Source organism: Salmo salar, chromosome ssa19 (genome assembly GCF_905237065.1).
Source record: "Salmo salar chromosome ssa19, Ssal_v3.1, whole genome shotgun sequence".
Classification (NCBI taxonomy): domain Eukaryota; kingdom Metazoa; phylum Chordata; class Actinopteri; order Salmoniformes; family Salmonidae; genus Salmo; species Salmo salar.
This window is the reverse complement of record NC_059460.1, coordinates 70,272,799-70,299,826: the sequence shown is the minus strand read 5'-3', so window position 1 is coordinate 70,299,826 and position 27,028 is coordinate 70,272,799. Positions and strand designations below refer to the sequence as shown.

At 43.5% G+C, this 27,028-nt stretch overlaps 1 protein-coding gene across 1 annotated transcript in view; it reads right to left on the bottom strand.

Annotated features, from left to right (window-relative positions):
- Positions 1-1,110: 1,110 nt before the first annotated feature.
- Positions 1,111-27,028, bottom strand: part of drd3 (dopamine receptor D3) — a 52,483-nt gene continuing 26,565 nt past the window's right edge. The window contains exons 3-7 of the mRNA XM_045702656.1: positions 25,597-25,742; positions 17,052-17,248; positions 10,320-10,385; positions 8,386-8,773; positions 1,111-2,287 (exon numbers count right to left, since the gene is read on the bottom strand). Coding sequence (XP_045558612.1) covers positions 2,091-2,287; positions 8,386-8,773; positions 10,320-10,385; positions 17,052-17,248; positions 25,597-25,742 — 994 coding nt within the window. The 3' untranslated portion in view covers positions 1,111-2,090. The remainder of the gene's footprint in view (positions 2,288-8,385; positions 8,774-10,319; positions 10,386-17,051; positions 17,249-25,596; positions 25,743-27,028) is intronic.

The following is a 27,028-nucleotide window of genomic DNA, read 5'->3' as shown; positions in this document are numbered from 1 at the left end:
GTTTTCAGCTGTGCAAACATAATTGCAAAATGGTTTTCTAATGATCAATTAGCCTTTTAAAATGATCAACTTGGATTAGCTAACACAACGTGACATTGGAACACAGGAGTGATGGTTGCTGATAATGGGCCTCTGTACGCCTATGTAGATATTCCATAAAAAATCTGCAGTTTCCAGCTACAATAGTCAATTACAACATTAAATACATACACTGTATTTCTGATCAATTTAATGCTATTTTAATGGACATAAAATGTGCTTTTCATTCAAAAACAAGGACATTTCTAAGTGACCCCAAACTTTTAAACGGTAGTGTACATACTCACACCCCTGAGTCAATACATGTTAGAATCACCATTGGCAGCGATTACAGCTGTGATTCTTTCCCGGGTAAGTCTCTAAGAGCTTTGCACACCTGGATTGTACAATATTTGCACATTATTACTTAAAAAACTCTTCAAGCTCTGTGAAGTTGGTTGTTGATCATTGCTAGACAGCCATTTTCAAGTCTTGCCATAGATTTTCAAGATGATTTAAGTCAAAACTGTAACTAGGCCACTCAGAAACTTTCAATGTCCTGTCTTGGTAAGCAGTGCGTATTTCACCTTGGGTTATAGGTTATTGTCCTGCTGAAAGGTGAATTTGTCTCCTGGTGTCTTTTGGAAAGCAGACTGAGTCAGGTTCAGGATTTTGCCTGTGCTTAGCTCTATTCCATTTATTTTTATCCTAAAAAAAACTCTCTAGTCCTTGCCGATGACAAGTATACCCATAACATGATGCAGCCACCACCATGCCAGAAAATATGGAGAGTGGTACTCAGTGATGTGTTGGGTTGGATTTGCCCCAAACATAACGCTTTGTATTCAGGACATAAAGTTAATTTCTATGCCACATTTTTTTCAGTTTTACTTTAGTGCCTTATTACAAACAGGATGCGTGTTTTGGAATATATTTATTGTGTACAGGCTTCCTTCTTTTCACTCTGTCATTTAGGTTAGCATTGTGGAGTAACTACAATGTTGTTGATCCATCCTCAGTTTTCTCCTATCAAAGCCATTCAACTCTGTAACTGTTTTAAAATCACCATTGGCCTCATGGTGAAATCCCTGAGCGGTTTCCTTCCTCTCCGGCAACTGAGTTAGGAAGGACGCCTGTATCTGTAAATAAAAATTCAAGCTGTAACACAACAAAATGTGGAAGAAGTATGTCATAACAAAATGGTTTAATCTGTTGTTGCTGGGGATATTCACAACAACATTTAAATAAAAATTGTATTTCTTCCACTTTATTTTTTCTTCCACTTTATTTTGCATTTATTGTCGCGGAGCCCCTGTAGTACCTCCGGCTGAATACCCTTGCATTAGGCAGGAAAGGGCATTCGGTGTCTTTTGATGGCTGTACATTGTGTCATATGGATGTTTGGAACTCTACTTCTCTCCATTTCCTTTGTTGCATTTGTCCTCTTTTCTCTATAAAAGTATTTTCCCCACCTCTGAATCACCAGTATTGTAGCAGTAATTTGTATGGTTTGAATTTAACTCCCATACCCTCCCTTCATGTCTCTTGCTCGCTGTGTACAGTATAACACAGGTAGAGCAGGTCCTTGCCCAGCTAACTAGCAGCCAAGTCAGATACAGTGCCTGTAGTTCAGCTCAGGTGTGCTATAGTGTGCTGAGAGGTTCAGTGGAAGAGCATGGTCAGACATGGTCTTTATGGATCTGTCCTCTCAGCTGGAGATGATTTCAATGAAGACGAGTCATTGACCCTAAAGATGGACGGGTCATGGCTCATGTATCCATGGCTCAGGTACAGTATCCATTATCCATGCTCAGGTGTGCACATCAGGTGTGCCGGGACTAAGGTCCAGTACAGGTCATAAGCCTTGCCTGACATGGTTATGGTGGACCTATTCGCCTCTCAGCAGCAGATGATCTTATTGAAGGAGAGTCATTGCCTCCGATAATATGCAGTCAGGCTCAGGCCATGACTCATGCGTTTTATTCATACTCAGGTATGCCGGGCCCAAGGCCCAGTACAGTTTAGGTGCATGGCCATTAGCCTGACATGGTCATGCTGGACCAACTCTGTTCTCAGCAGCTGAGGATCTTGATGAAGGCGCGTCTGAACTCAATATTGAAGGTGGTGTAGATGACGGGGTTAAGGGCGCTGTTGACGTAGCCCAGCCAGGTGAAGGCGCTGTAGAGCTCCGGGGGAATACGACACGTCCTGCAGTGGGTGTTCAGGATGTGGGTCACGAAGAACGGCAGCCAGCAGATCAGGAACACTCCTGGAAGATGGAGAGAGAGGGATGAGAGAAAGAGGGAGGGAAGGGGAGGGAGAGATGGAGCGATGGAGAGAGAGAAAGGGATGGAGAGAGAGAGAGAGAGAGAGAGAGAGAGAGAGGGAGGGAAGGGGGAGGGAGAGAGAAAGGGATGGAGAGAGAGAGAGGGAGGGACGGGGAGGGAGAGATGGAAGGATGGAGAGAGAGAGGGAGGGAGGGAAGGAAGGGGGAGGGAGAGATGGAGCGATGGAGAGAAATCAATGGAGAGAGCAAGAGGGATGGAGAAAGAGGGGGAGGGATGAGGAGATATGGATGGGGAAGAGGGAGAGCATGATGGAGGGAGAGAGAGAGAAAGGGATGGAGAGAGAGGGGGGGACAGAATGAGAGATCGAGCGAGACAGCGGAAAGCGAGATGAAGAGGAGGGAGTGAAAAAGTAAAAGAGTGAGTCAGAATTATGACTTGAAACACCTTCATTCCTCATGAACCTGTACAGTGTGTGGTGTATACATTAGCCTTACGGTCAGCTAATGCACACTACAGCAGCCACAGAGAGCAAACCTGGTCTACAGGGTTAATGGGTTTAACTTATGCTCCTATACAAACATCCTCCAGCAAGTTAACACACAGCAACTTCAACACACTGACAGAATTCCAAGTAGACCCATACCCCCATAGACACTTTATGTACAGATGTAGGATCTTAATTTGACTGGTTTCGTTGAAGGAGTAAAATAATCCTGCAGCAGGAGGATTTGATTATTATCATAAAAGTGATAATTTCTAATGGGAAACTAGTTTTGATAGGCTACAGTAGGCTATGGTTTAGAGTCCGATTGCATTTCGGATACACTTGTACGTCATAGTGGAGAGACCAATATCTCTCTTGTGTCATTAAAGATGCGTTATAAAGGTTTCGTATCATTTCTGCCAGTAGTTTTGAAAGTAGCACTCACGAGCCAAAACGTCTCCCCGAAAATTGTAAACAATTTCATATGATATACTGTATTAAAACCTCTTGGGGATCCCTGCCCGGTATTGGGATTCATTGTCAAGAGACCATGGAAATTCAAAACTGCAAGAATCTAATAATTTCAATTTCTCAAACAATCAACTATTTTTCACCATTTGAAAGATAAACATCTCCTAAAAACATCTCCTAAATCCAACCACATTGTCCGATTTCAAAGAGGCTTTACGGCGAAAGCATAAAGTTAGGTTATGTTAGGAGAGTACATTGAAAATAGCTGTGTGTAATGTTTTGTCAATTCAAAGACAGGCGTCACCAAAAGCAGATAACCAGCTAAAATTATGCACTAACCTTTGACAATCTTCCTCAGATGACACTCCTAGGACATTATGTTATACAATACATGCATTTTTTGTTCCATCAAGTTCATATTTATATCCAAAAACAACATTTTACAGTAGCGGTGAAATTCAGATTTTTTTTTCCCTCAAATGCTTCCCGGTCAATCAACGTTACAATTTACAAAATTACTATTCGAAAACATTGGTAAATTATAATATTGTCATTCAAATAATTATAGTTTAACATTTCGTAAATGCTACTGCATTGCCAGATTTCAAAATAACTTTACTGGGAAATCACACTTTGCAATAAACCGGGTGCTGTGCTAAGAACAATAGGCTAGGCTATACAGGTTAGCACCATCTTGTAACCATGTAATATCAATAATACTATTGTCAATAATCCCTTACCTTTGATTATCTTCATCCATTGGCACTTCCAGGAATCCCAGGTCCACAACAAATGTGGTTTCTTTCAACAAAGTTCATAATTGATGTCCAAATAACTCCAAGTTGTTAGGCTTCGGTGGCTACTAAAAAGTAGGGGGGGGGGGAAGTCACGACGAAAAGTAAAAAAAATCATCTATTTACGTTCGTTCAAACATGTCAAACGTTGTTTAGCATCAATCTTTACGTCTTCCATAGGGTCTCAGAGCCCGGGAAAAAGTTGAACGATATCGAGGCAGGCTCTGGTTGAAACACTTTATCGCTTTTGGCAAGTGGCCACTCAGAGTACTATGGGCTTAGGCGCGTGCCCGCTTCGACCGAATGCTTTCTTTTCCTTTGTCTGTTTATCTAAACGCAGATTCCCGGTCGGAATATTATCGCTTTTTTATGAGAAAAATGGCATAAAAATTGATTTTAAACAGCGGTTGACATGCTTCGAAGTATGGTAATGGAATATTTAGAATTCTTTTGTCACGAATTGCGCCATGCTCGTAACCCTTATTTAGCCTTTAGGATAGTGTCTAGAACGCACGAACAAAACGCCGCTGTTTGGATATAACGATGGATTATTTTGGACCAAACCAACATTTGTTATTGAAGTAGAAGTCCTGGGAGTGCATTCTGACAAAGACAACAAAGGTAATAACATTTTTCTTATAGTAAATCTGACTTTGATGAGTGCTAAACCTGCTGGGTGTCTAAATAGCTAGCCCTGTGATGCCGGGCTATCTACTGAGAATATTGCAAAATGTGCTTTCACCGAAAAGCTATTTTAAAATCGGACATATCGAGTGCATAGAGGAGTTCTGTATCTATAATTCTTAAAATAATTGTTATGCTTTTTGTGAACGTTTATTGTGAGTAATTTAGTAAATTCACCGGCAGTGTTCGGTGGGAATGCTAGTCACATGCTAGTCACATGCTAATGTAAAAAGCTGGTTTTTGATATAAATATGAACTTGATTGAACAAAACATGCATGTATTGTATAACATAATGTCCTAGGGTTGTCATCTGATGAAGATCATCAAAGGTTAGTGCTACATTTAGCTGTGGTTTGGGTTTATGTGACATTATATGCTAGCTTGAAAAATGGGTGTCTGATTATTTCTGGCTGGGTACTCTGCTGACATAATCTAATGTTTTGCTTTCGTTGTAAAGCCTTTTTGAAATCGGACAGTGTGGTTAGATTAACGAGAGTCTTATCTTTAAAATGGTGTAAAATAGTCATATTTTGGAAAAATTGAAGTAATAGCATATCTAAGGATTTGAATAACGCGCCACAGGATTCAACTGGCTGTTGAGTAGGTGGGACGCAAGCGTCCCACCTAGCCCATAGTTAACAATGACTCGAAAAAATAGTACAGCCACAAAATTATTTTGTTTTTCTCAGGTTTTTGCCTGCCATATGAGTTTTGTTATACTTACAGACACCATTCAAACAGTTTTAGAAAATTCAGAGTGTTTTCTATCCAAATCTGGTAATAATATGCATATCCTAGCTTCTGAGTTGGTGTAGGAGGCAGTTAAAAATGGGCACATATTTTTTTTTAAATTCTCAATACTGCCCCCTAGCCCCAACAGGTTAAATCCTGCAAAAATATTATACAGTGCCTTCAGAAAGTGTTCTTACCTGTCGACTTCTTCCATATTTTGTTGTGTTACAGCTTGAATTCAAAACTGATTAAAAAAAATACATCTCACCCATCTACACACAATACCCCATAGCGACAAAGTGAAAACGTTTTTGACATTTTTGCTAATTTACGAAAATGAAATACAGAAATATCTCATTTACATAAGTAATCACACCCCTGTGTCAATACATGTTAGAATCACCTTTAGCAGCGATTACAACTGTGAGTCTTTCTGGGTAAGTCTCTAAGAGCTTTGCACACCTGGATTGTACAATATTTGTACAATATTATTCCTTAAAATTCTTTAAGCTCTGTCAAGTTAGTTGTTAATCATTGCTAGACAGCCATTTTAAAATATTTCCATAGATCTTCAAGCCAATTTAAGTCAAAACTGTAACTAGACCACTCAGGAACATTCAATGTAGATTTGGCCTTGTGTTTCAGGTTATTGTCCTGCTGAAAGGTGAATTCATATCCCAGTGTCTGTTGGAAAGCAGACTGAACCAGGTTTTCCTTCAGGATTTTGCCTGTGCTTAGCTCTTTTCTGTTTATTTTTATCATAAACTGCCTAGTCCTTGCCGATGACAAGAACATCTATAACATGATGCAGCCACAACCATTCCTGAAAATATGAAGAGTGGTAATCAGTGATGTGTTGTATTGGATTTGGCCCAAACATAACGCTGTGTATTAAGGACATACATTTGCCACATTTTTTGCATTATTACTTTAGTGCCTTATTGCAAACAGAAAGCATGTTTGGGAATATTTTTATTCTGTACAAGCTTCCTTCTTTTCACTTTGTCATTTCGGTTAGTATTGTGGAGTAACTACAATGTTGTTGATCCATCCTCAGTTTTCTCCTATCACAGCCATTAGACTTTAACTGTTTTAAAGTCACCATTGGCCTTGTGGTGAAATCCTTGAGCGGTTTCCTTCCTCTCTGGCAACTGAGTTAGGAAGGACAACTGTATCTTTGTGGTGATTGGGTGTATTGATACACCATCCAAAGTATAATTAATAACTTCAACTTTAACTTCAGGAGGTTGGTGGCACCTTAATTGGAGAGGACAGGATTGTGGTAATGACTGGAGCAGAATAGGTGGAAAGGTATCAAATACATCAAACACATGGTTTCCATGTGTTTGATGCCATTTCATTTGCTCCTTTCCAGCCATTATTATGAGCCGTCCTGCCCTCAGCAGCCTCCACTGACCTAAAACTTTCGAAAAACACAATTCCACTTTGACATGATGGGGTATTGCGTGTAGCCCAGTGACGCAAAGTCTCAATTTAATAAATGTTAAATGCAGGCCGTAAGACAACAACATGTGGAAAAAGTCAAGAGGTGTGAATATTTTCTGAAGGCGCTGTATGTTATGAATTCCAATTCATACAATATCTTACGAATTTGTAAGTGCTTAAGATTTAGTTCAATCGCTTTAAGCTATATAAAACAATGGTTGTTGATGTGTATGGCTGCATTTAAGATACTGTACATTTGAATGTCGCAGTAGTAGGACCTAGTAGTAGGAAATGTATTCTGTCTGGTGCTTTAGTGATTAAGCGAGCGATAAAGAAAGAGAACTGCAGAGTTTCAGTGAATTTATGTAAATCACGGGCTCATTTGACGACGCAGAAAAATTCTCACCGACAACAGAGTGATCAAATTAAGATACCGCAGGCTAGGTGTCGATTTGGAATTCAGAAAGTGTCTCCCCCACAGTTCAAAGTCGTCCAAGTCATGTGACATGGCTGACCGATCCAATTCTCTCTAGGCCAGAGAAGCTAGGGAGTGTGTCAGGCTGAGGACATCTGCTCTCTGTGTGTGTGTGTGGTATGTGTGCGTACGTGACTCTTCTGTCTAATTAAGCAGACACCTTTGATTAGCTTCAGTCTTACTCAGTAGGGCTTGGACTCGCCAACATGCCAGCTCTCACAATGAACAGCCTGGACCAATGGCGGCTAACAAAATCCACTAATCATTACAGTGTGTATGTTTGTGTGTGTATGTGTGTTCGGTGCATGCGTGTGTGCAGGTGTGTATACATGTGTCTGTGTGTGTGCGCTTGCGTGTGTGTGAAAGAAAAATAGAATGGTAAGGTGCTATTGCAGGTGTTTCACCTCATAGAGTGGATATCTATCTTTAGATCCACCCACCCTATTTACATATCTATCTTTAGATTCACCCACCCTATTTATATATCTATCTTTAGATCCACCCACCCTATTTACATATCTATCTTTAGATCCACCCATCCAATTTACATTTCAGCTTTACCATGGTCTGTTCTGATTTAATAAAGTCTCACTAGAACTGCAGACAAACTAGTGCTAGGCACCCAGTAGTGAAGGTAATGAATTGTAACTGATATTCTACAAAGGCAATACAATGGTATTGTATGGCTCTGCAGACATTGTTCTATTATTCTGCAGAGTAAAATGGTGTTATAATGGCGGGAATAGATCTGGGAGGGAGAGTGATTCTGACCTCTGACCCCCATGTCCATAACCCCAGTATTCTACAACAGTATTCACAGTCTATCATCCCCAGCTTCTGATTGGCCCATTTGACTCCTTTGTCTCTCCTCTCCTTTCCACTCTTCCCCATGTGGTCCATATGTTCTCAATCAAATCATGTGGTAGAGTTCATAGAGATGAATGAATAATACACATGGTGATAGTCCTAATAGAGAGAGTACTACTTCTTACCAAGAACAATGGCCAGCATCTGCGTAGCCTTCTTCTCCCTGTTCTGCATGCTCCTGATTCCATGTTGTTGTTGTTGTTGGCCAGCCAGGGACTGGGAGCAGTGGGCGGGGCGGAGGGCCGTGTGAATGCGTCCATTGGACAACTCCTTGACCTCACAGCTCCTCCTCACCGGTCTACGCGCTCTCTCTTTGGCCAACTCCTCCTCTTCTTCGGCGTGGTCCTGCTCGTGCTTGGTGCGGCCACAGGAGGCGTGGCTGATGCTGCAGTAGTTCTGGATGTCCACTGGGGGCAGCAGAGTGTTCTCCACGGGGGCAGTCCGGGTACGCTTACGCCTCAGGCACCCCGACAGGAGGCGAGTTTTAGGGGGCACTGCCGGTTCCACACTCTCCTGGAAGGAACACAGTCAGTCATATCTGAAGGTGCTGACCAATGACCCTACTGTTGATCTGGTCCAAAAACAACCCATTGTCTGATTCCAGAGGGAGGGGATGGGGGTATGCAGATTAAGGTCTGCAATACTGTTTGCTTTCATATTTCCACTCTAATCAGGGACTTTTTCAGACCTGGGACACCAGGTGACAGGATTCCCTGACACTTACTCCTGATTCAACACGTGTCTGTCCCTGATCTCCACCCCTTACTTTCAGAGACCCCAGCCCTTCCTAGTTCCCTGCTCCTTCCTTCCTGTTTCTCATGTTTCCGCCTGTCAGTCTGAACACACATCTAACAGCCGAGCCTCACAGCCCTGTTCTCAGGAGGAAATTAAAGCTTGTCATTTTCTCCATCTTTGAAGTAATTTGTGGATTATGCGCCAGTTGGTGTGACAAATAAAGTGTGAAACTTTAAGATTGGGATCGGAGTTTAGAGGCAGTAGGCGAGGAGCTTCATAATTCAGATTTTCAGCTCCCTCGCAGCCCTGGGGCTAAGAAAAAGTAATGACACACACACACACACACACACACACACACACACACACACACACACACACACACACACACAATGCTAAAAAGAGAACAGACACTCACCGCCAAGAATATCTGATTATGCCACCTGATTCATTGAGAGTCAGTGAGTTATTTAGATTCTGTTTAAACCAACAACAGTGCAGCTTGAATACCCATCCAAAAACTCAGGTTGTCTATCTATCTGCCTCGAAGCTGTCTATCTCACATACACTCTTATTATTAGTGGTGACTCAAGAAACCCTGGAGATCCTCAAGGAACCCCTGGAGTTCCTAAAGGAGCCATTGCAAGTTGCTAGTCAATTGTACATATTTGCACCTTCGGTTGGTCAAAAGGCCAATTAGTGAGAAAGAAAATCAGAATTGGGCTGCCTGTGTAAACATACCCTCAGTTCTTCAAGAGTCTATTCAAATCCCAAAGTTGGAATAGTTAACACTTTATTACTATGTATAATCAGCGATGTTAATATTATTAATATTATATTAGAATACGTAATATGCATAAATATTCAAGGAAAATATGTACAAACTTAACATGATGAACAGGAATGACATTTACTCTAACATTTGGCCAAAAATAACTATTTGAAAGCCATGCCTTCTGATAGAGCTGCCACCTCTACAAAATATTATTAAAAAAGTAAAAAATTGAACCCCTCCCATCACAAAAAGGTTCCAGTTTGAACCTTTACACAGGGATTCCTCTTTTCAGAGAGGTTCCCGAGGAACCTTTTTGAACTGGAAAGGTTCCCTGTGTGGCAATTTTTAGAACCCCAAAAGGTTCTTCCAGGCTCCTTTACTTCTAAAAGTGTACTGTACTCTCTCGTACTTTCCAACATAAACAAAAACCTACATGCAGACCGCATAAAGACATACACGCATGGAATCAGATATACACACACACACGCACTCAGACACACACATATACACACACACACACACACACATATCACATATACACACTACTCTTACCACTTTGATCCTGATGGGAGACAGGTCTCTCTTCTCCTTGGGGGTTTCCTCCTGCAGACACGTCTCCTGGGAGAGGTGGATGAAGGGAGAGAGAGAGGGATGAATGGAGCGAGAGAGGATGAATGTAGCGAGAGAGGGATGAATGGAGTGAGAGAGGGATGAAGGGAGAGAGAGAGGGATGAAGGGAGAGAGAGAGGGATGAAGGGAGAGAGGGATGAATGGAGCAAGAGAGGGATGAATGGCGAGAGAGAGGGATGAATGGCGAGAGAGAGGGATGAATGGCGAGAGAGAGGGATGAATGGAGCAAGAGAGGGATGAATGGAGCGAGAGAGGGATGAAGGGAGAGAGAGGGATGAATGAAGGGAGAGAGAGGGATGAAGGGAGAGAGAGGGATGAAGGGAGAGAGAGGGATGAAGGGAGAGAGAGGGATGAATGGAGCAAGAGAGGGAGTCCTACACTACAATCAGAGCCAGACAATGATCAGCTAGGGGGACATCAGATTATCACAATTATGATGCCATATTTAGAATTATATAAACAACTCATTTTCCACCAACAGGTTTCTCTGCCAATGCACCACACAAGCAATAAACAAAGCATACCGACTTCAGCTGCTTCAATATCATGATATGCGTTTTCAATACCACGATAGACTACGTCAATCTTGACAAACAGAAAATACATCCCCCCCTACCTTGTAGGCCTACCCAGTAACCGAGGTCTGTTTCCATTTATCAAATGCCCGCTGCACAGTTTGGATTGATTTTATTTGCCAGTTACAAAATATATACATACTGTATATATACTGAGAATTGGGAAAGTATTCAGACCCCTTGACTGAGCACTCTGGAGCAGGTTTTCATCAAGGATCTCTCTGTACTTTGCTCTGTTCCTCTTTCCCTCAATCCTGACTAGCCTCCCAGTCCCTGCCACTGAAAAACATCCCCACAGCATGATGCTGCCACCACCATGCTTCACCGTAGGAATGGTGCCGGGTTTCCTCCAGACGTGACGCTTGGCATTCAGGCCAAAGAGTTCAATCTTGGTTTCATCAGACCAGAGAATCTTGTTTCTCATGGTCGGAGAGTCATTTAGGTGCCTTTTGGCAAATTCCTAGTGGGCTTTCATGTGCCTTTAACTGAGGTGTTGCTTCCTTCTGGCTACTCTACCATAAAGGCCTGATTGGTGGAGTGCCGCAGAGATGGTTGTCCTTCTGTAAGGTTCTCCCATCTCCACAGAGGAACTCTGGAGCTCTGTCAGAGTGACCATCGGGTTCTTGGTCATCTCCCTGACCGAGGCCCTTCTCCCCTGATTGCTCAGTTTGACCGGGCGGCCAGCTTTAGGAAGAGTCTTGGTGGTTCCAAATTTCTTCCATTTAAGAATGATTGATGGAGGCCACTGCGTTCTTTGGGACCTTCAATACTGCAAAAACGTTTTGGTACCCTTCCCCAGATCTCTGCCTCGACACAATCCTGTCTCGGAGCTCTACGGACAATTCCTTCAACCTCATGGCCTGGTTTTTGCTCTGACATGCGCTGTCAACTGTGGGATCTTATATAGGCAGGTGTGTGCCTTTCCAAATCATGTCCAATCAATTGAATTTAACACCAGTGGACACCAATCAAGTTGTAGAAACATCTCAAGGATGATCCATGGAAACAGGATGCACCTGAGCTCAAATTCGAGTCTCATAGCAAAGGGTCTGAATACTTATGTAAATAAGGTATTTTCACTGCAGCCTAGAGTAGAATTTTGTACTCACTTAAAAATAATAATGCAATTATTAATTGTGGTGTTGTAGGCTAGTTTTGTTAGGAGAATTGTATTGTCCCTAAACAAGATCAATAGGGGAGCTTTTTCAGCTGTGTGTCTCATGTCTTCACTGTTCTTTCATGCGCAATGATGCAACTGGCCTCGCCACTGCCTATCAGCTATTCCTATTTGTTCTTGTGGATTCATACTGAAAATGTATGCAGCTTTGAATGCTTTTATCTGTGGTATGATTGCTAGTTAGCCTATTGCAGATCTGGACAAATGATCCACCAACTCCTATTGTCACTATGAATGGTGGATAGAGGGCAGGATAGACAGACTGCTAGACCATATTGACCTGTAGTATAGTAAAAGTTAGCACACAGAAAATCATAGTGCATAAAGGAAGTACCAAAACACCTTGATATATTTTGGAGGTGCATGTAAGCAGATGAGGAAACTTGGCTATATGGAGAAATTATATACCGTAATTTCCGGACTATGAAGCGCACCTGAATATAAGCCGCACCCACTGAATTTAAAAAATATATATATTTTGAACATAAATAAGCCGCACATGTCTATAAGCCGCAGGTACCTACCGGTACATTGAAACAAATTAACTTTACACAGGCTTTAACGGAACACGGCTTGTAACAAAAATAAATAGGCTTTAACGAAACACGGCTTGTAACAAAAATAAATAGGCTTTAACGAAACACGGCTTGTAACAAAAAAATAATAATTAGCAGTAAGCTTTAGTTGTCTTTTTGCACTGAGTCAATTCCTAACGCTGCTGTTTCCAACGTCTTATCATGGACTCATTAAGACCAAGCTCCCGTGCAGCAGCTCTATTTCCTTTTCCAACAGCCAGATCAATCGCCTTCAACTTGAAAGCTGCATCATATGCATTTCTCCGTGTCTTTGCCATGATGAGGGTGACAAAATGACTACCGTAATCAGAATGATGAAGTTTGAGAGTGCTTTTAATCTAAACAGTAAACAAAAAAGTTGTTTGACCTTACCCGTTCGGCAATTTCATTGGTCTAATGAAAGCTTCATGCCGCCAAAAAACTGAACACGTCACAGAATGTGTTTTTTTGGAGAAAAAAAAATTGAAAGCGGGAAAAATCCATATATTAGCCGCGTCATTGTTTAAGCCGCGAGGTTCAAAGCCTGGGAAAAAAGTTGGGGCTTATAGACCGGAATTTACGGTAGTAAACCTGCAAAAGAGCGAATGTTAACAAGGGAAAAAACGCACTACCATCCTCTATGCCCAATGAAACAATACACAACCCTCACCAAAGCAAAACAAAAGTTAGTCAACCCTCCCCTATTTTGGACCCCACCCCCCCACCCCAGTAAATTTCAAACTGTCCCTAAACACATGAGGCAAAATAGAGGGAGGGAGAGGAGGGAGAGAGGATTGGCAGTGTCAAGGTGTTGGGTGCGTACTGGTAGCGAAGTCAGGTGCAGGAGAGCAGAGAGTTGTGAACAGGCGCACACTTTTATTGAGGCAGGAGAAAACAGCAGACGGACGCAACTGCGTCAAAACCTCCAGCCACAATAGCAAAAGTGCAGAGCGCAAAACACAGTCACAAAAGCAAATGATATCAAATAAACATACTACGTGCAATAACATGGATCATAAACACCAGCCTGGCGCATAACCTCAAACACGTAACACGAAACAATTTCACACAAAGACATGGATGGGAACAGAGGAATAAATACATGCAGTGTGATTGAGAATGTAAACCAGGTGTGCAGGGAACAAGACAAAACAAATGGAACAATGAAAAATGGAGCGGTGATGGCTAGAAAGCCGGTGACGTCAACCGCCGAACGCCCCTCGAACAAGGAGAGGAGCCGACTTCAGCGGAAGTCGTGACAGTACCCCCCCGACGCGCGGCTCCAGCGGTGCACCGACACCGGCCTCAGGGACGACCCGGAGGGCGAGGCGCAGGGCGATCCGGCCGGCGACGGTGGAACTCCCGCAGCAGTTCAGGGTCCAACACATCCGCCACCGGAACCCAGCACCTCTCCTCCGGGCAGTACCCCTCCCACTCCACGAGGTACTGAAGGCCCCCCGCCCGACGCCTCGAATCCAGGATGGATCGAACGGAGTACGCCGGGGCCCCCTCGATGTCCAGCGGGGGCGAAGGAACCTCCCGCACCTCAGATTCCTGGAGTGAACCAACCATCACCAGCCTGAGGAGAGACACATGGAACGAGGGGTTAATGCGGTAATTGGGGGGAAGTTTAACCTGTAACACACCTCGTACACTCTCCTCAGGACTTTGAATGGCCCCACAAACTGCGGGCCCAGCTTATGGCAGGGCAGGCTGAGGGGCAGGTTTCGGGTCGAGAGCCAGACCCGGTCCCAAGGTGCGAACACCGGGGCTTCACTGCGGTGACGGGCGCAGCACGGCGCAATGAAGGTGGACAGGGCACGAATGCTGCCCACTCCCCCGGCCGGTCCTGGCAATAGGACATCAGAAACCAGCCCACATCCTGGTTTACTCTCTCCACCTGCCCGTTACTCTCGGGGTGAAAACCTGAGGTAAGGTTGACCGAGACCCGCAGACGTTCCATGAACGCCTTCCAGACCCTCGACGTGAACTGGGGACTCTGATCAGACACTATATCCTCAGGCACACCGTAGTGCCGGAAGACGTGTGTAAACAAGGCCTCCGCAGTCTGTAGGGCCGTAGGGAGACCGGGCAAAGGGAGGAGACGACAGTCAGGAAATCTACCACGGCCGTTGTGGAATGGGTAAGGGTTGTAACTTACCTCTGAGCAGGTGCCTAGGAGCCTTGCACTGGGCGCACACCAAGCAGGAGGAAACATAAACCCTCACGTCCTTAGCCAAGGTGGGCCACTAGTACTTCCCAGTCAGACTGCGCACCGTCCGACCGATTCCCAGATGACCAGAGGAGGGTGACGTGTGGGCCCAATAGATCAACTGGTCACGGACAGCAGACGGAACGTACAGACGCCCAACAGGACACTGGACAGGAGCGGGCTCTGTACGCAACACCTGCTCAATGTCCGTGTCCAGCTCCCACACGACCGGCGCTACCAGGCAGGAGGCCGGGAGTATGGGAGTCTGATCCATGGGCCGCTCCTCTGTGTCATACAGCCGGGACAGTGTGTCTGCCTTCATATTCTGGGAACCTGGTCTGTAGGACAGGGTAAACACAAAACGGGTAAAAAACAAGGCCCACCTTGCCTGACGAGGATTCAGTCTCCTCGCTGCCCGGATGTACTCCAGGTTGCGGTGGTCAGTCCAGATGAGAAAAGGGTGTTTAGCCCCCTCAAGCCAATGTCTCCACGCCTTCAAAGCCTTAACCACAGCCAACAGCTCCCGGTCCCCCACATCATAGTTTTGCTCCGCCGGGCTGAGCTTCTTCGAGAAGAAAGCACAGGGGCGGAGCTTCGGTGGCATGCCCGAGCGCTGAGAGAGCACGGCTCCCATCCCAGCCTCGGACGCGTCCACCTCCACTATGAACGCCAAAGAGGGATCCGGATGGGCCAGCACGGGAGCCGAGGTCAACAGAGCTCTTAGGTGCCCAAAAGCCCTGTCCTCCTCAACCGACCACTGCAGACGTACAGGACCCCTTTCAGCAGTGAGGTAATGGGAGCCGCCACCTGGCCAAAACCCTGGATAAATCTCCGGTAGTAATTGGCAAACTCTAAAAACCGTTGCACCTCCTTTACCGTGACAGGCAGAGAGGAAATATCTCACCTGGCTCACCCTTCAAAAGGTAAACAAATCTATCTTAGCACCCAATCCTCAATCCATCCATCCGTCAATATAAATAGCTGTTAACTAAACCACGTAGCACAGGGCCCTCGAACACCTTAAACCAGATTCCTCAAGTTTTTAACGTCTTTGCCTGCTGTGTTGCAGATAATCTTGCTCTAATCTCTGATTGACTCTACTGAAATTGGATGGGGAGAAAAAATTGCATTCCATTTATATCAAAATCAAAATAAATCAGGGCAGCATTGAAAGCTTTTCTCTCCATATCACATTTTTCTTCAGTTAGCTGGAACTAAATCCTGTTCCAACATTCCCAAACAGCACCGTTAGTTCCCTCATCCCAGATGTCTCCTGGGACGTGATCCGACTACACAAACATCTCGTAATGGTTATGATCAAACCTGGGCTCAATGACTGGAAATGATGCTGCAACCCGCCACTCAAATGAAGGGTCTGATCTTATAACCAGCCCCAATGTCACTGATTCAATTCTCTTTATTTGACTTCCCCTCCAGATGGTGTTGCTTGGTATTTACTAAGACATTATGTGGAGCAATTGGCACCCTTTGGAACTAAATACAACATAATGCCTCCTATTTTAATGAATCCCAATTAAACAAAACAGTAATTAGTTTATAATTACCATGTAATTACCATTTATTTGACATTGTAATTTCTAAGTCGGTAAAGAGCGGACTGTAACATAAACTATCCTTCCACCTGCTACTGTCACATTATGGGCATGACCTTACAGTCACCTCTAGTGTGATGGAAATGACCCTAAAACCTGCCTGAACGTGAATGTAATGATCAAAGGAACTCCAACAAGCCCACGGATCCTCAGATCCCACATTATTATATCATCATCCCTCCTCCTGCAACCACGACAAGCCTAATAGCTGGATAACCTCCTCTCTACATCAGATCTCTCCAAGATCTCTGTTTTCGTGCACGCTCTGTATGATGGTGGTAGACATTTCATTGTGGTTGTGTCACATGACAGATGCCACTTGTGACATTGGCTATTCATGAGTGAAATGTTGATGTGAGCGTGTAGTGCTTTTTCATTCATTTATCTATGTGAGTCCCATTGAGATTGCCATCTCTTCTGTAAGGAAATCCTTACACACCTATGTGCAGATGTAATGAGAGTATGCACTCACTTCAATGTACATTTGCACTATCACTGTGGGACCATTTGGATGTGTTCTCACCACTGAGGGCAGGGCCGAACCTGGCTGGACTTTTCCACTTCTGGCCTGGCGGAAGGCGATCCTCTTCCTCCTTTTTCGCAGGAAGACGTAGATGCGGACATACACCAGCAGGGTAACAGTGAAGGGCAGGTAGAAGGACACCACCGACGAGTAGATCACAAAGTCAGGGTTGGAGATGGAGCACACCGTCGGGTCGTCTGAGGAAGAAGAAAACAACCATTCGGAGAACACGACCATGGTCTAATTACTAAACACTTATAGTACGCCTCTACCTGATCTGAGCTGAACATCTAGTCCAGTGGTTCCCAAGCTGTGGGTCGGGACCCACCTGTGGGTCGCAGCAAGGTTTCATTAAAAAAACTCCGGAACATTCATTACGCACACTCGTCCCCTACTTCCCACTGATTAGTACTTGTATAAGTGTGCCCTTTGGTTTCCATTGGGCTGTACATTACTGTTACAATGTCTGTTGGTGCATGTGAGTACCTGTGCTGTGTGTTTGGGCTTTCGTGCCCTTGTGGATTGCGCAGATGATTACGGATCTCGTACCGTGTGTTAATCATTGTGCGCGTGTGTTATTTATTCGAGGTACAACTCGCTCTTTTGTTTTGGGTTTCTACCCTGTGTTTTGTTACGTGTTTGTTTGGTCTTCATCCCCGTGCCGTAATTTGAGTTCAATAAAAAAAAGATTACTCATTCTTGCGCCTGTCTCCCGAATCTCTTCATACCAGCGTGGCATAATAATGGACCATTGAGGAAGACAGCGGGAATGGTCCATCCGATATTGTTACAATGTCCGTTGGTGCATGTGAGTACCTGTGCTGTGTGTTTTGGGCTTTCGTGCCCTTGTGGATTGCGCAGATGATTACGGATCTCGTACCGTGTGTTAATCATTGTGCGCGTGTGTTATTTATTCGAGGTACTCCTCGCTCTTTTGTTTGGGTTTCAACCCTTTGTTTTTGTATAGTGTTTGTTTCGTCTTCGTTCCCGTGCCTTTACACGGCACGCCGTAATTTGGGTACAATAAAAAACTCTATGACCCATTCCTGCGTCTGTCTCCCGAATCATTTATACTTGTTTACGCTGCTGTGCGTTTTTGTTGCCGATCTTACTTTGATACCTGACGGTTTTTTACTCTTTCATTACCGTATATTTTTACTTTTTCCCTCACTCAACTTTTTTCATTCAACTTTTTCACCCCGGAGGTTTTATCTGGACATGGTTCGTCAGGACTTCAAACAGCCGAAGCTAAGTAACATTAACATGATGCCTTCTAATTGCAGTCGTTGTACTTATAATATACAGGAGAACGATCGCCTTACGGCAAGGATAGCTGTGCTGCAAGCCCAGCTTCAGACGCGATCGTTAGGCAAGGGTAATTTCAGTGTAGGAAAGGATGAAACAGCGTCTGTGCCACCAGTAAGTACAGATAGTAACGTTAGTATAAACCCCCTCGCACGGTCCCCGCAGCCGGACATCTTTCTCACGGCTTCTGGAGGGAAACGCTGTAGGAATGCTCAACCGGTGTCGCTTATTCAGCCGACAGAAACTTTCAACCGGTTCTCCCCATTAAGCGAGTCGGAGTCGGAGGCCGAGACTTCTCTGGTCTCTACTCCTCCCATTGTGGGGTCTGAGACGCCGACGGCTCCCACCATTAGCTCTGACAAATTGAAAACCCTAGTCATTGGCGACTCCATTACCCGCAGTATTAGACTTAAAACTAATCATCCAGCGATCATACACTGTTTACGAGGGGGCAGGGCTACCGACGTTAAGGCTAATCTAAAGACGGTGCTGGCTAAAGCTAAAACTGGCGAGTGTAGAGAGTATAGAGATATTGTTATCCACGTCGGCACCAACGATGTTAGGATGAAACAGTCAGAGGTCACCAAGCGCAACATAGCTTCAGCGTGTAAATCAGCTAGAAAGATGTGTCGGCATCGATTAATTGTCTCTGGCCCCCTCCCAGTTAGGGGGAGTGATGAGCTCTACAGCAGAGTCTCACAACTCAATCGCTGGTTGAAAACTGTTTTCTGCCCCTCCCAAAAGATAGAATTTGTAGATAATTGGCCCTCTTTCTGGGACTCACCCACAAACAGGACCAAGCCTAGCCTGTTGAGGAGTGACGGACTCCATCCTAGCTGGAGGGGTGCTCTCATCTTATCTACGAACATAGACAGGGCTCTAACTCCTCTAGCTCCACAATGAAATAGGGTGCAGGCCAGGCAGCAGGCTGTTAGCCAGCCTGCCAGCTTAGTGGAGTCTGCCACTAGCACAGTCAGCGTAGTCAGCTCAGCTTTCCCCATTGAGACCGTGTCTGTGCCTCGATCTAGGTTGGGCAAAATTAAAAATGGCGGTGTTCGCTTTAGCAATCTCACTAGTATAAAGACCTCCTCCATTCCTGCCATTATTGAAAGAGATTGTGATACCTCACATCTCAAAATTGGGTTACTTAATGTTAGATCCCTCACTTCCAAGGCAGTTATAGTCAATGAACTAATCACTGATAATAATCTTGATGTGATTGGCCTGACTGAAACATGGCTTAAGCCTGATGAATTTACTGTGTTAAATGAGGCCTCACCCCCTGGTTACATTAGTGACCATACCCCCCGTGCATCCGGCAAAGGCGGAGGTGTTGCTAACATCTACGATAGCAAATTTCAATTTACAAAAAAAAAACAACAATGACGTTTCGTCTTTTGAGCTTCTAGTCATGAAATCTATGCAGCCTACTCACTCACTTTTTATAGCTACTGTTTATAGGCCTCCTGGGCCATATGCAGTGTTCCTCACTGAGTTCCCTGAATTCCTATCGGATCTTGTAGTCATAGCAGATAATATTCAAATTTTTGGTGACTTTAACATTCACATGGAAAAGTCCACAGACCCACTCCAAAAGGCTTTCGGAGCCATCATCGACTCAGTGGGTTTTGTCCAACATGTCTCTGGACCTACTCACTGCCACAGTCATACTCTGGACCTAGTTTTGTCCCATGGAATAAATGTTGTGGATCTAAATGTTTTTCCTCATAATCCTGGACTATCGGACCACCATTTTATTACGTTTGCAATTGCAACAAATAATCTGCTCAGACCCCAACCAAGGAGCATTAAAAGTCGTGCTATAAATTCTCAGACAACCCAAAGATTCCTTGATGCCCTTCCAGACTGCCTCTGCCTACCCAAGGACGTCAGAGGACAAAAATCAGTTAACCACCTAACCGAGGAACTCAATTTAACCTTGCGCAATACCCTAGATGCAGTTGCACCCCTAAAAACTAAAAACATCTGTCATAAGAAACTAGCTCCCTGGTATACAGAAAATACACGAGCTCTGAAGCAAGCTTCCAGAAAATTGGAACGGAAATGGCGCCACACCAAACTGGAAGTCTTCCGACTAGCTTGGAAAGACAGTACCGTGCAGTATCGAAGAGCCCTTACTGCTGCTCGATCATCCTATTTTTCCAACTTAATTGAGGAAAATAAGAACAATCCGAAATTTCTTTTTGATACTGTCGCAAAGCTAACTAAAAAGCAGCCTTCGCAAATGGAGGATGGCTTTCACTTCAGCAGTAATAAATTTATGAACTTCTTTGAGGAAAAGATCATGATCATTAGAAAGCAAATTACAGATTCCTCTTTAAATCTGGGTATTCCTCCAAAGCTCCATTGTCCTGAGTCTGCACAACTCTGCCAGGACCTAGGATCAAGGGAGATACTAAAGTGTTTTAGTACTATATCTCTTGACGCAATGATGAAAATAATCATGGCCTCCAAACCCTCAAGCTGCATACTGGACCCTATTCCAACTAAACTACTGAAAGAGCTGCTTCCTGTGCTTGGCCCTCCTATGTTGAACATAATAAACGGCTCTCTATCCACCGGATGTGTACCAAGCTCACTAAAAGTGGCAGTAATAAAGCCTCTCTTGAAAAAGCCGAATCTTGATCCAGAAATTATAAAAAACTATCGGCCTATATCGAATCTTCCATTCATCTCAAAAATTTTAGAAAAAGCTGTTGCACAGCAACTCACTGCCTTCCTGAAGACAAACAATGTATACGAAACGCTTCAGTCTGGTTTTAGACCCCATCATAGCACTGAGACTGCACTTGTGAAGGTGGTAAATGACCTTTTAATGACGTCAGACCAAGGCTCTGCATCTGTCCTCGTGCTCCTAGATCTTAGTGCCGCTTTTGATACCATCGATCACCACATTCTTTTGGAGAGATTGGAAACCCAAATTGGTCTACATGGACAAGTTCTGGCCTGGTTTAGATCTTATCTGTCGGAAAGATATCAGTTTGTCTCTGTGAATGGTTTGTCCTCTGACAAATCAATTGTAAATTTCGGTGTTCCTCAAGGTTCCGTTTTAGGACCACTATTGTTTTCACTATATATTTTACCTCTTGGGGATGTCATTCGAAAACATAATGTTAAATTTCACTGCTATGCGGACGACACACAGCTGTACATTTCAATGAAACATGGTGAAGCCCCAAAATTGCCCTCGCTAGAAGCCTGTGTTTCAGACATAAAGAAGTGGATGGCTGCAAACTTTCTACTTTTAAACTCGGACAAAACAGAGATGCTTGTTCTAGGTCCCAAGAAACAAAGAGATCTTCTGTTGAATCTGACAATTAATCTGGATGGTTGTACAGTCGTCTCAAATAAAACTGTGAAGGACCTCGGCGTTACTCTGGACCCTGATCTCTCTTTTGAAGAACATATCAAGACTGTTTCAAGGACAGCTTTTTTCCATCTACGTAACATTGCAAAAATCAGAAATTTTCTGTCCAAAAATGACGCAGAAAAATTAATCCATGCTTTTGTTACTTCTAGGCTGGACTACTGCAATGCTCTACTTTCCGGCTACCCGGATAAAGCACTAAATAAACTTCAGTTAGTGCTAAATACGGCTGCTAGAATCCTGACTAGAACGAAAAAATTTGATCATATTACTCCAGTGCTAGCCTCCCTACACTGGCTTCCTGTTAAGGCAAGGGCTGATTTCAAGGATTTACTGCTAACCTACAAAGCATTACATGGGCTTGCTCCTACCCATCTTTCCGATTTGGTCCTGCCGTACATACCTACACGTACGCTACGGTCACAAGACGCAGGCCTCCTAATTGTCCCTAGAATTTCTAAGCAAACGGCTGGAGGTAGGGTTTTCTCCTATAGAGCTCCATTTTTATGGAATGGTCTGCCTACCAATGTGAGAGACGCAGACTCAGGCTGTGCTTTGACAAAGTGGGTGGGGTTATATCCTGCCTGTTTGGCCCTGTCCGGGGGTATCATCGGATGGGGCCACAGTGTCTTCTGATCCCTCCTGTCTCAGCCTCCAGTATTTATGCTGCAGTAGTTTATGTGTCGGGGGGCTAGGGTCAGTCTGTTACATCTGGAGTATTTCTCTTGTCTTATCCGGTGTCCTGTGTGTATTTAAATATGCTCTCTCTAATTCTCTCTTTCTCTCTTTCTGTCTTTCTCTCGGAGGACCTGAGCCCTAGGACCATGCCTCAGGACTACCTGGTATGATAACTCCTTGCTGTCCCCAGTCCACCTGGCCGTGCTGCTGCTCCAGTTTCAACTGTTCTGCCTGCGGCTATGGAACCCTGACCTGTTCACCGGACGTGCTTGTTGCACCCTCGACAACTACTATGATTATTATTATTTGACCATGCTGGTCATTTATGAACATTTTAACATTTTAACATTTTGACCATGTTCTGTTATAATATCCACCCTGCACAGCCAGAAGAGGACTGGCCACCCCTCATAGCCTGGTTCCTCTCTAGGTTTCTTCCTAGGTTTTTGGCCTTTCTAGGGAGTTTTTCCTAGGGAGTTTTTCCTAGCCACCGTGCTTCTTTCACATGCTTTGCTTGCTGTTTGGGGTTTTAGGCTGGGTTTCTGTACAGCACTTTGAGAATATCAGCTGATGTACGAAGGGCTATATAAAAATACATTTGATTTGATTTGATTTGATTTATACCAGTGTTACAGGGATGGAAAAACGCTTTCAGTCTAAAGTTAAACAATTTAAACCAAATAGAAAATATATAGAAAAGATAATGGACCTACAGTACCAATCAAAAGTTTAGAACACCTACTCATTCAAGGGTTTTCATTTATTTTTACTATTTTTTACATTGTAGAATAATAGTGAAGACGTCAAAACTATAAAATAACACATATGGAATCATGTAGTAACCAGAAAACCATTAAACAAGTCAAAAGATATTTTATATTTGAGATTCTTCAAAGTAGCACCCTTTGCCTTGATGACAGCTTTGCACACTCTTGGCATTCTCTCAACCAGCTTCACCTGGAATGCTTTTCCAATAGTCTTGAAGGAGTTCCCACATATGCTGAGCACTTGTTGGCTGTTTTTCCTTCACTCTGCGGTCCAACTCATCCCAAATCATCTCAATTGGGTTGAGGTCAGGTGATTGTGGAGGCCAGGTCATCTGATGCAGCACTCCATCACTCTCCATCTTGGTCAAATAGCCCTTACACAGCCTGGAGGTGTGTTGGGTCATTGTCCAGTTGAAAAACAAATGATAGTCCCAATAAGCGCAAACCAGATGGGATGGTGTATTGCTGCAGAATGCTTTGGTAGCCATGCTGGTTGTGTGCCTTGAATTCTAAATAAATCACTGACAGTGCCACCAGCAAAGCACCCCCACACAATCATACCTCCTCCTCCAAGCTTCACGGTGCGAACCACACATGCGGAGATCATCCGTTCACCTACACTGCGTCTCACAAAGACATGGCTGTTAGAACCAAAAATCGCAAATTTAGATTCATCAGAATGAAGGACAGATTTCCAGTGGTCTAAAGTCCATTGCTCATGTTTCTTGGCCCATGCAAGTCTCTTCTTATTATTGGTGTCCTTTAGTAGTGGTTTCTTTGCAGCAATTCGATCATGAACGCCTGATTCATGCAGTCTCCTCTGAACAGTTGATGTTGAGATGTGTCTGTTACTTGAACTCTGTGAAGCATTTATTTGGGCTGCAATCTGAGGTGCAGTTAACTAATGAATTTATCCTCTGCAGCAGAGGTAACTCTGGGTCTTCCTTTCCTGTGGCGGTCCTCATGAGAACCAGTTTCATCATGGTGCTTGATGGTTTTTGCGACTGCACTTGAAGAAACGTTCAAAGTTCTTGACATTTTCCGAATTGACTGACCTTCTTGTCTTCAAGTAATGATGTATATTCGTTTCTCTTTGCTTATTTGTGCTGTTCTTTCCATAATATGGACTTGATCTTTTACCAAATAGGGCTATCTTCTGTATACCACCCCTACCTTATCACAACACAACTGATTGGCTCAAACGCATTCACTTTTAATAAGGCACACCTGTTAAATGAAATGCATTCCAGGTGACTACCTCATGAAAATTATTGAGAAAATGCCAAGAGTGTGCAAAGCTGGCATCAAGGGAAAGAGTGGCTACTTTGAAGAATCTCAAATCTCAAATATATTTTGATTTGTTTAACACTTTTTTGGTAACTACATGATTACATATGTGTTATTTCATAGTTCTGATGTCTTCAATATTATTCTACAATGTAGAAAATAGTAATATTAAAGAAAAACCCTTGAATGAGTAGGTGTGTCCAAACTTTTGAATGGTACTGTATATGAAGCAACTTTTTAAAGAGAGGGGAGAGTTGCGATAGCATATGATTTTCCTTTCTATTTTGTATATATGGACATGAAGTTTATGCCAATCAATGCCAGGGGGATACGAAACCGGTTGAAGAGGAAAGCTTTATTTTTAAGGACTGCAACGCAGATCTTATATTCGTTCAAGAAACATTCATGCAGAGGACTAGAATTTTGGGAAAAATGTAATCAAATAAAATGTGTCACATGCGCTGAATACGACAGGTGTAGACCTTACAGTGAAATGCTTACTTACAAGCCCTTAACCAACAATGCAGTTTAATTTTTTTTTTCTTTCTATTGTACCAAAAAAAAAAATACGAATAAGAAATATAGATCAATAAAAATCAGCGGGGCAGTGACATTTTGTTGTCCACGGGACTAATCATGCAGCTGGGGTTGCAATTTTAGCACACAATTTCAAAGGGACATTTTTGTTTACTCAGATGGACACCAATGGACATTGGCTAGTAGCGGTCATCAACCACATGGACAGATTCTGTGTGTTGTGTAATGTGTATGGATCCTGTTCTAGTCCTCCAAATCACTTACTTCTTCTGAGAAAATATCCATCCAGTCAGATTATAGTTGGTGGGGATTTTAATATGGTTTATTATAATGAGACTGATAGATTACCCCATAGACCTAACATTGGTGTGAACAAATTGGTGAATTTCTGAAAAAGCCTGGACTTAATTGACATATGGAGAGAAACAACACACACTGAGTAATAGAGATCATTCACTACAATCAAGAACTGACACACTGGCTAGGGAGGCAGTTTTCCAGGGGTATAGAGGCTCACTGGATAGTGGTTCATTTCAAACTCTGTAGGTGCGAGGGGGTGTGGGTGTGTCTCACCTGTACTCACGTGTCTCACCTGATGTGTTAAATCCGAACAGCAGGGGGCAGGATACAGCAAAGGCCAGGATCCACACTGTCGCGATCATGACAGAGACCCGCTTCCTGGAGCTGTGTGTGGTGTTGTAGAGGACAGGCATCACCACCGCTGTGTACCTGGAGATGGATCACACAGACAGACGGGTTATACTAACTAAACCTAACCGTATCCCTGGAAATGGATCAGTCACCACAAACAGACTGGTTATGCTAACTAACCCTAACCCTGGAAATGGATCAGTCACCACAAACAGACTGGTTATGCTAACTAACCCTAACCCTGGAAATGGATCAGTCAGGTTATACTGATCTGTGACAAGATCTCTCACTCTGAGAGAGAAAGTTTGTGTTTGAGAGAGAGACAGAGAGAGATAGAAAGAGACAGATGGTGAGAGAGAGAGAGAGAGAGAGAGAGAGAGAGAGAGAGAGAGAGAGAGAGATAATTTGTAAAAGGGAGAGGCCAATTAAGTTAGAAAAATTTGAAGTTAACAGAAAGAGAAAGAAGCAAATGAAATTCCAATAAGCATTATATCAAGTTCCACAATGGAACAGCAAATGAAGCATTTCTATATTGAAATTGTTTCACAATTACTCAATTTGGCTATTCAGCAATAAGGCCAGGAAAGCTTGATAAAATTCATAAACCTTGTGTTGTATGCCAAGAATAAATAATGGCTGGTGGCATTGTCATGCTGGAGGGTCATGTCAGGATGAGCCTGCAGGAAGGGTACCACATGAGGGAGGAGAATGTCTTCCCTGTAAAGCACAGCGTTGAGATTGCCTGCAATGACTTCAGAACACTTCAGATCACTTCAGAACACTTCAGAACACTTCAGATCACTTCGACGTTGAACTCAGAAAATGTGAAACGTAATGAAAAAAAAAGTGTATGTTTCTCATGAGCCAAACCGTATGAGTCAGTCCAACCCCTGGACCTGCATCATCACATTATCAATCACTTTCTATCTATTTTTGATATATTTATCCTAATATATTGTATTACAATTTTTTTGCGATTGCTTACACACTTTTTGCGGAATTTGGCTCATTGTGTCAAAACTCTACACACAAGCCAAATAAGACACAACACTTGGAGATAAACATCTCACTTCTATGTCAAAATGAAACTCTGTTTTCCCAATGATTGCAAGAAATGTCATTCTTGATGGAAAGTGTCTAATGTAAGAAACAGTGTGTAGTGTTTTGCAAGTGTTTTGCAGAATTGTAAACAAAGTGCAATCAAAGTGCAAAGTGTGTTGCAGAATTGCAAACAAAGTGGAAAGCAGAAAATGTGTTTGTACTTTTGGTGCCTTTGTTTACAGTTTTTTCCAACTGCTTACACACAAAATCTTTTCATGTCACACGATTTTTGAAACCTCTCACTCAAAGTGCAAAACTAGACA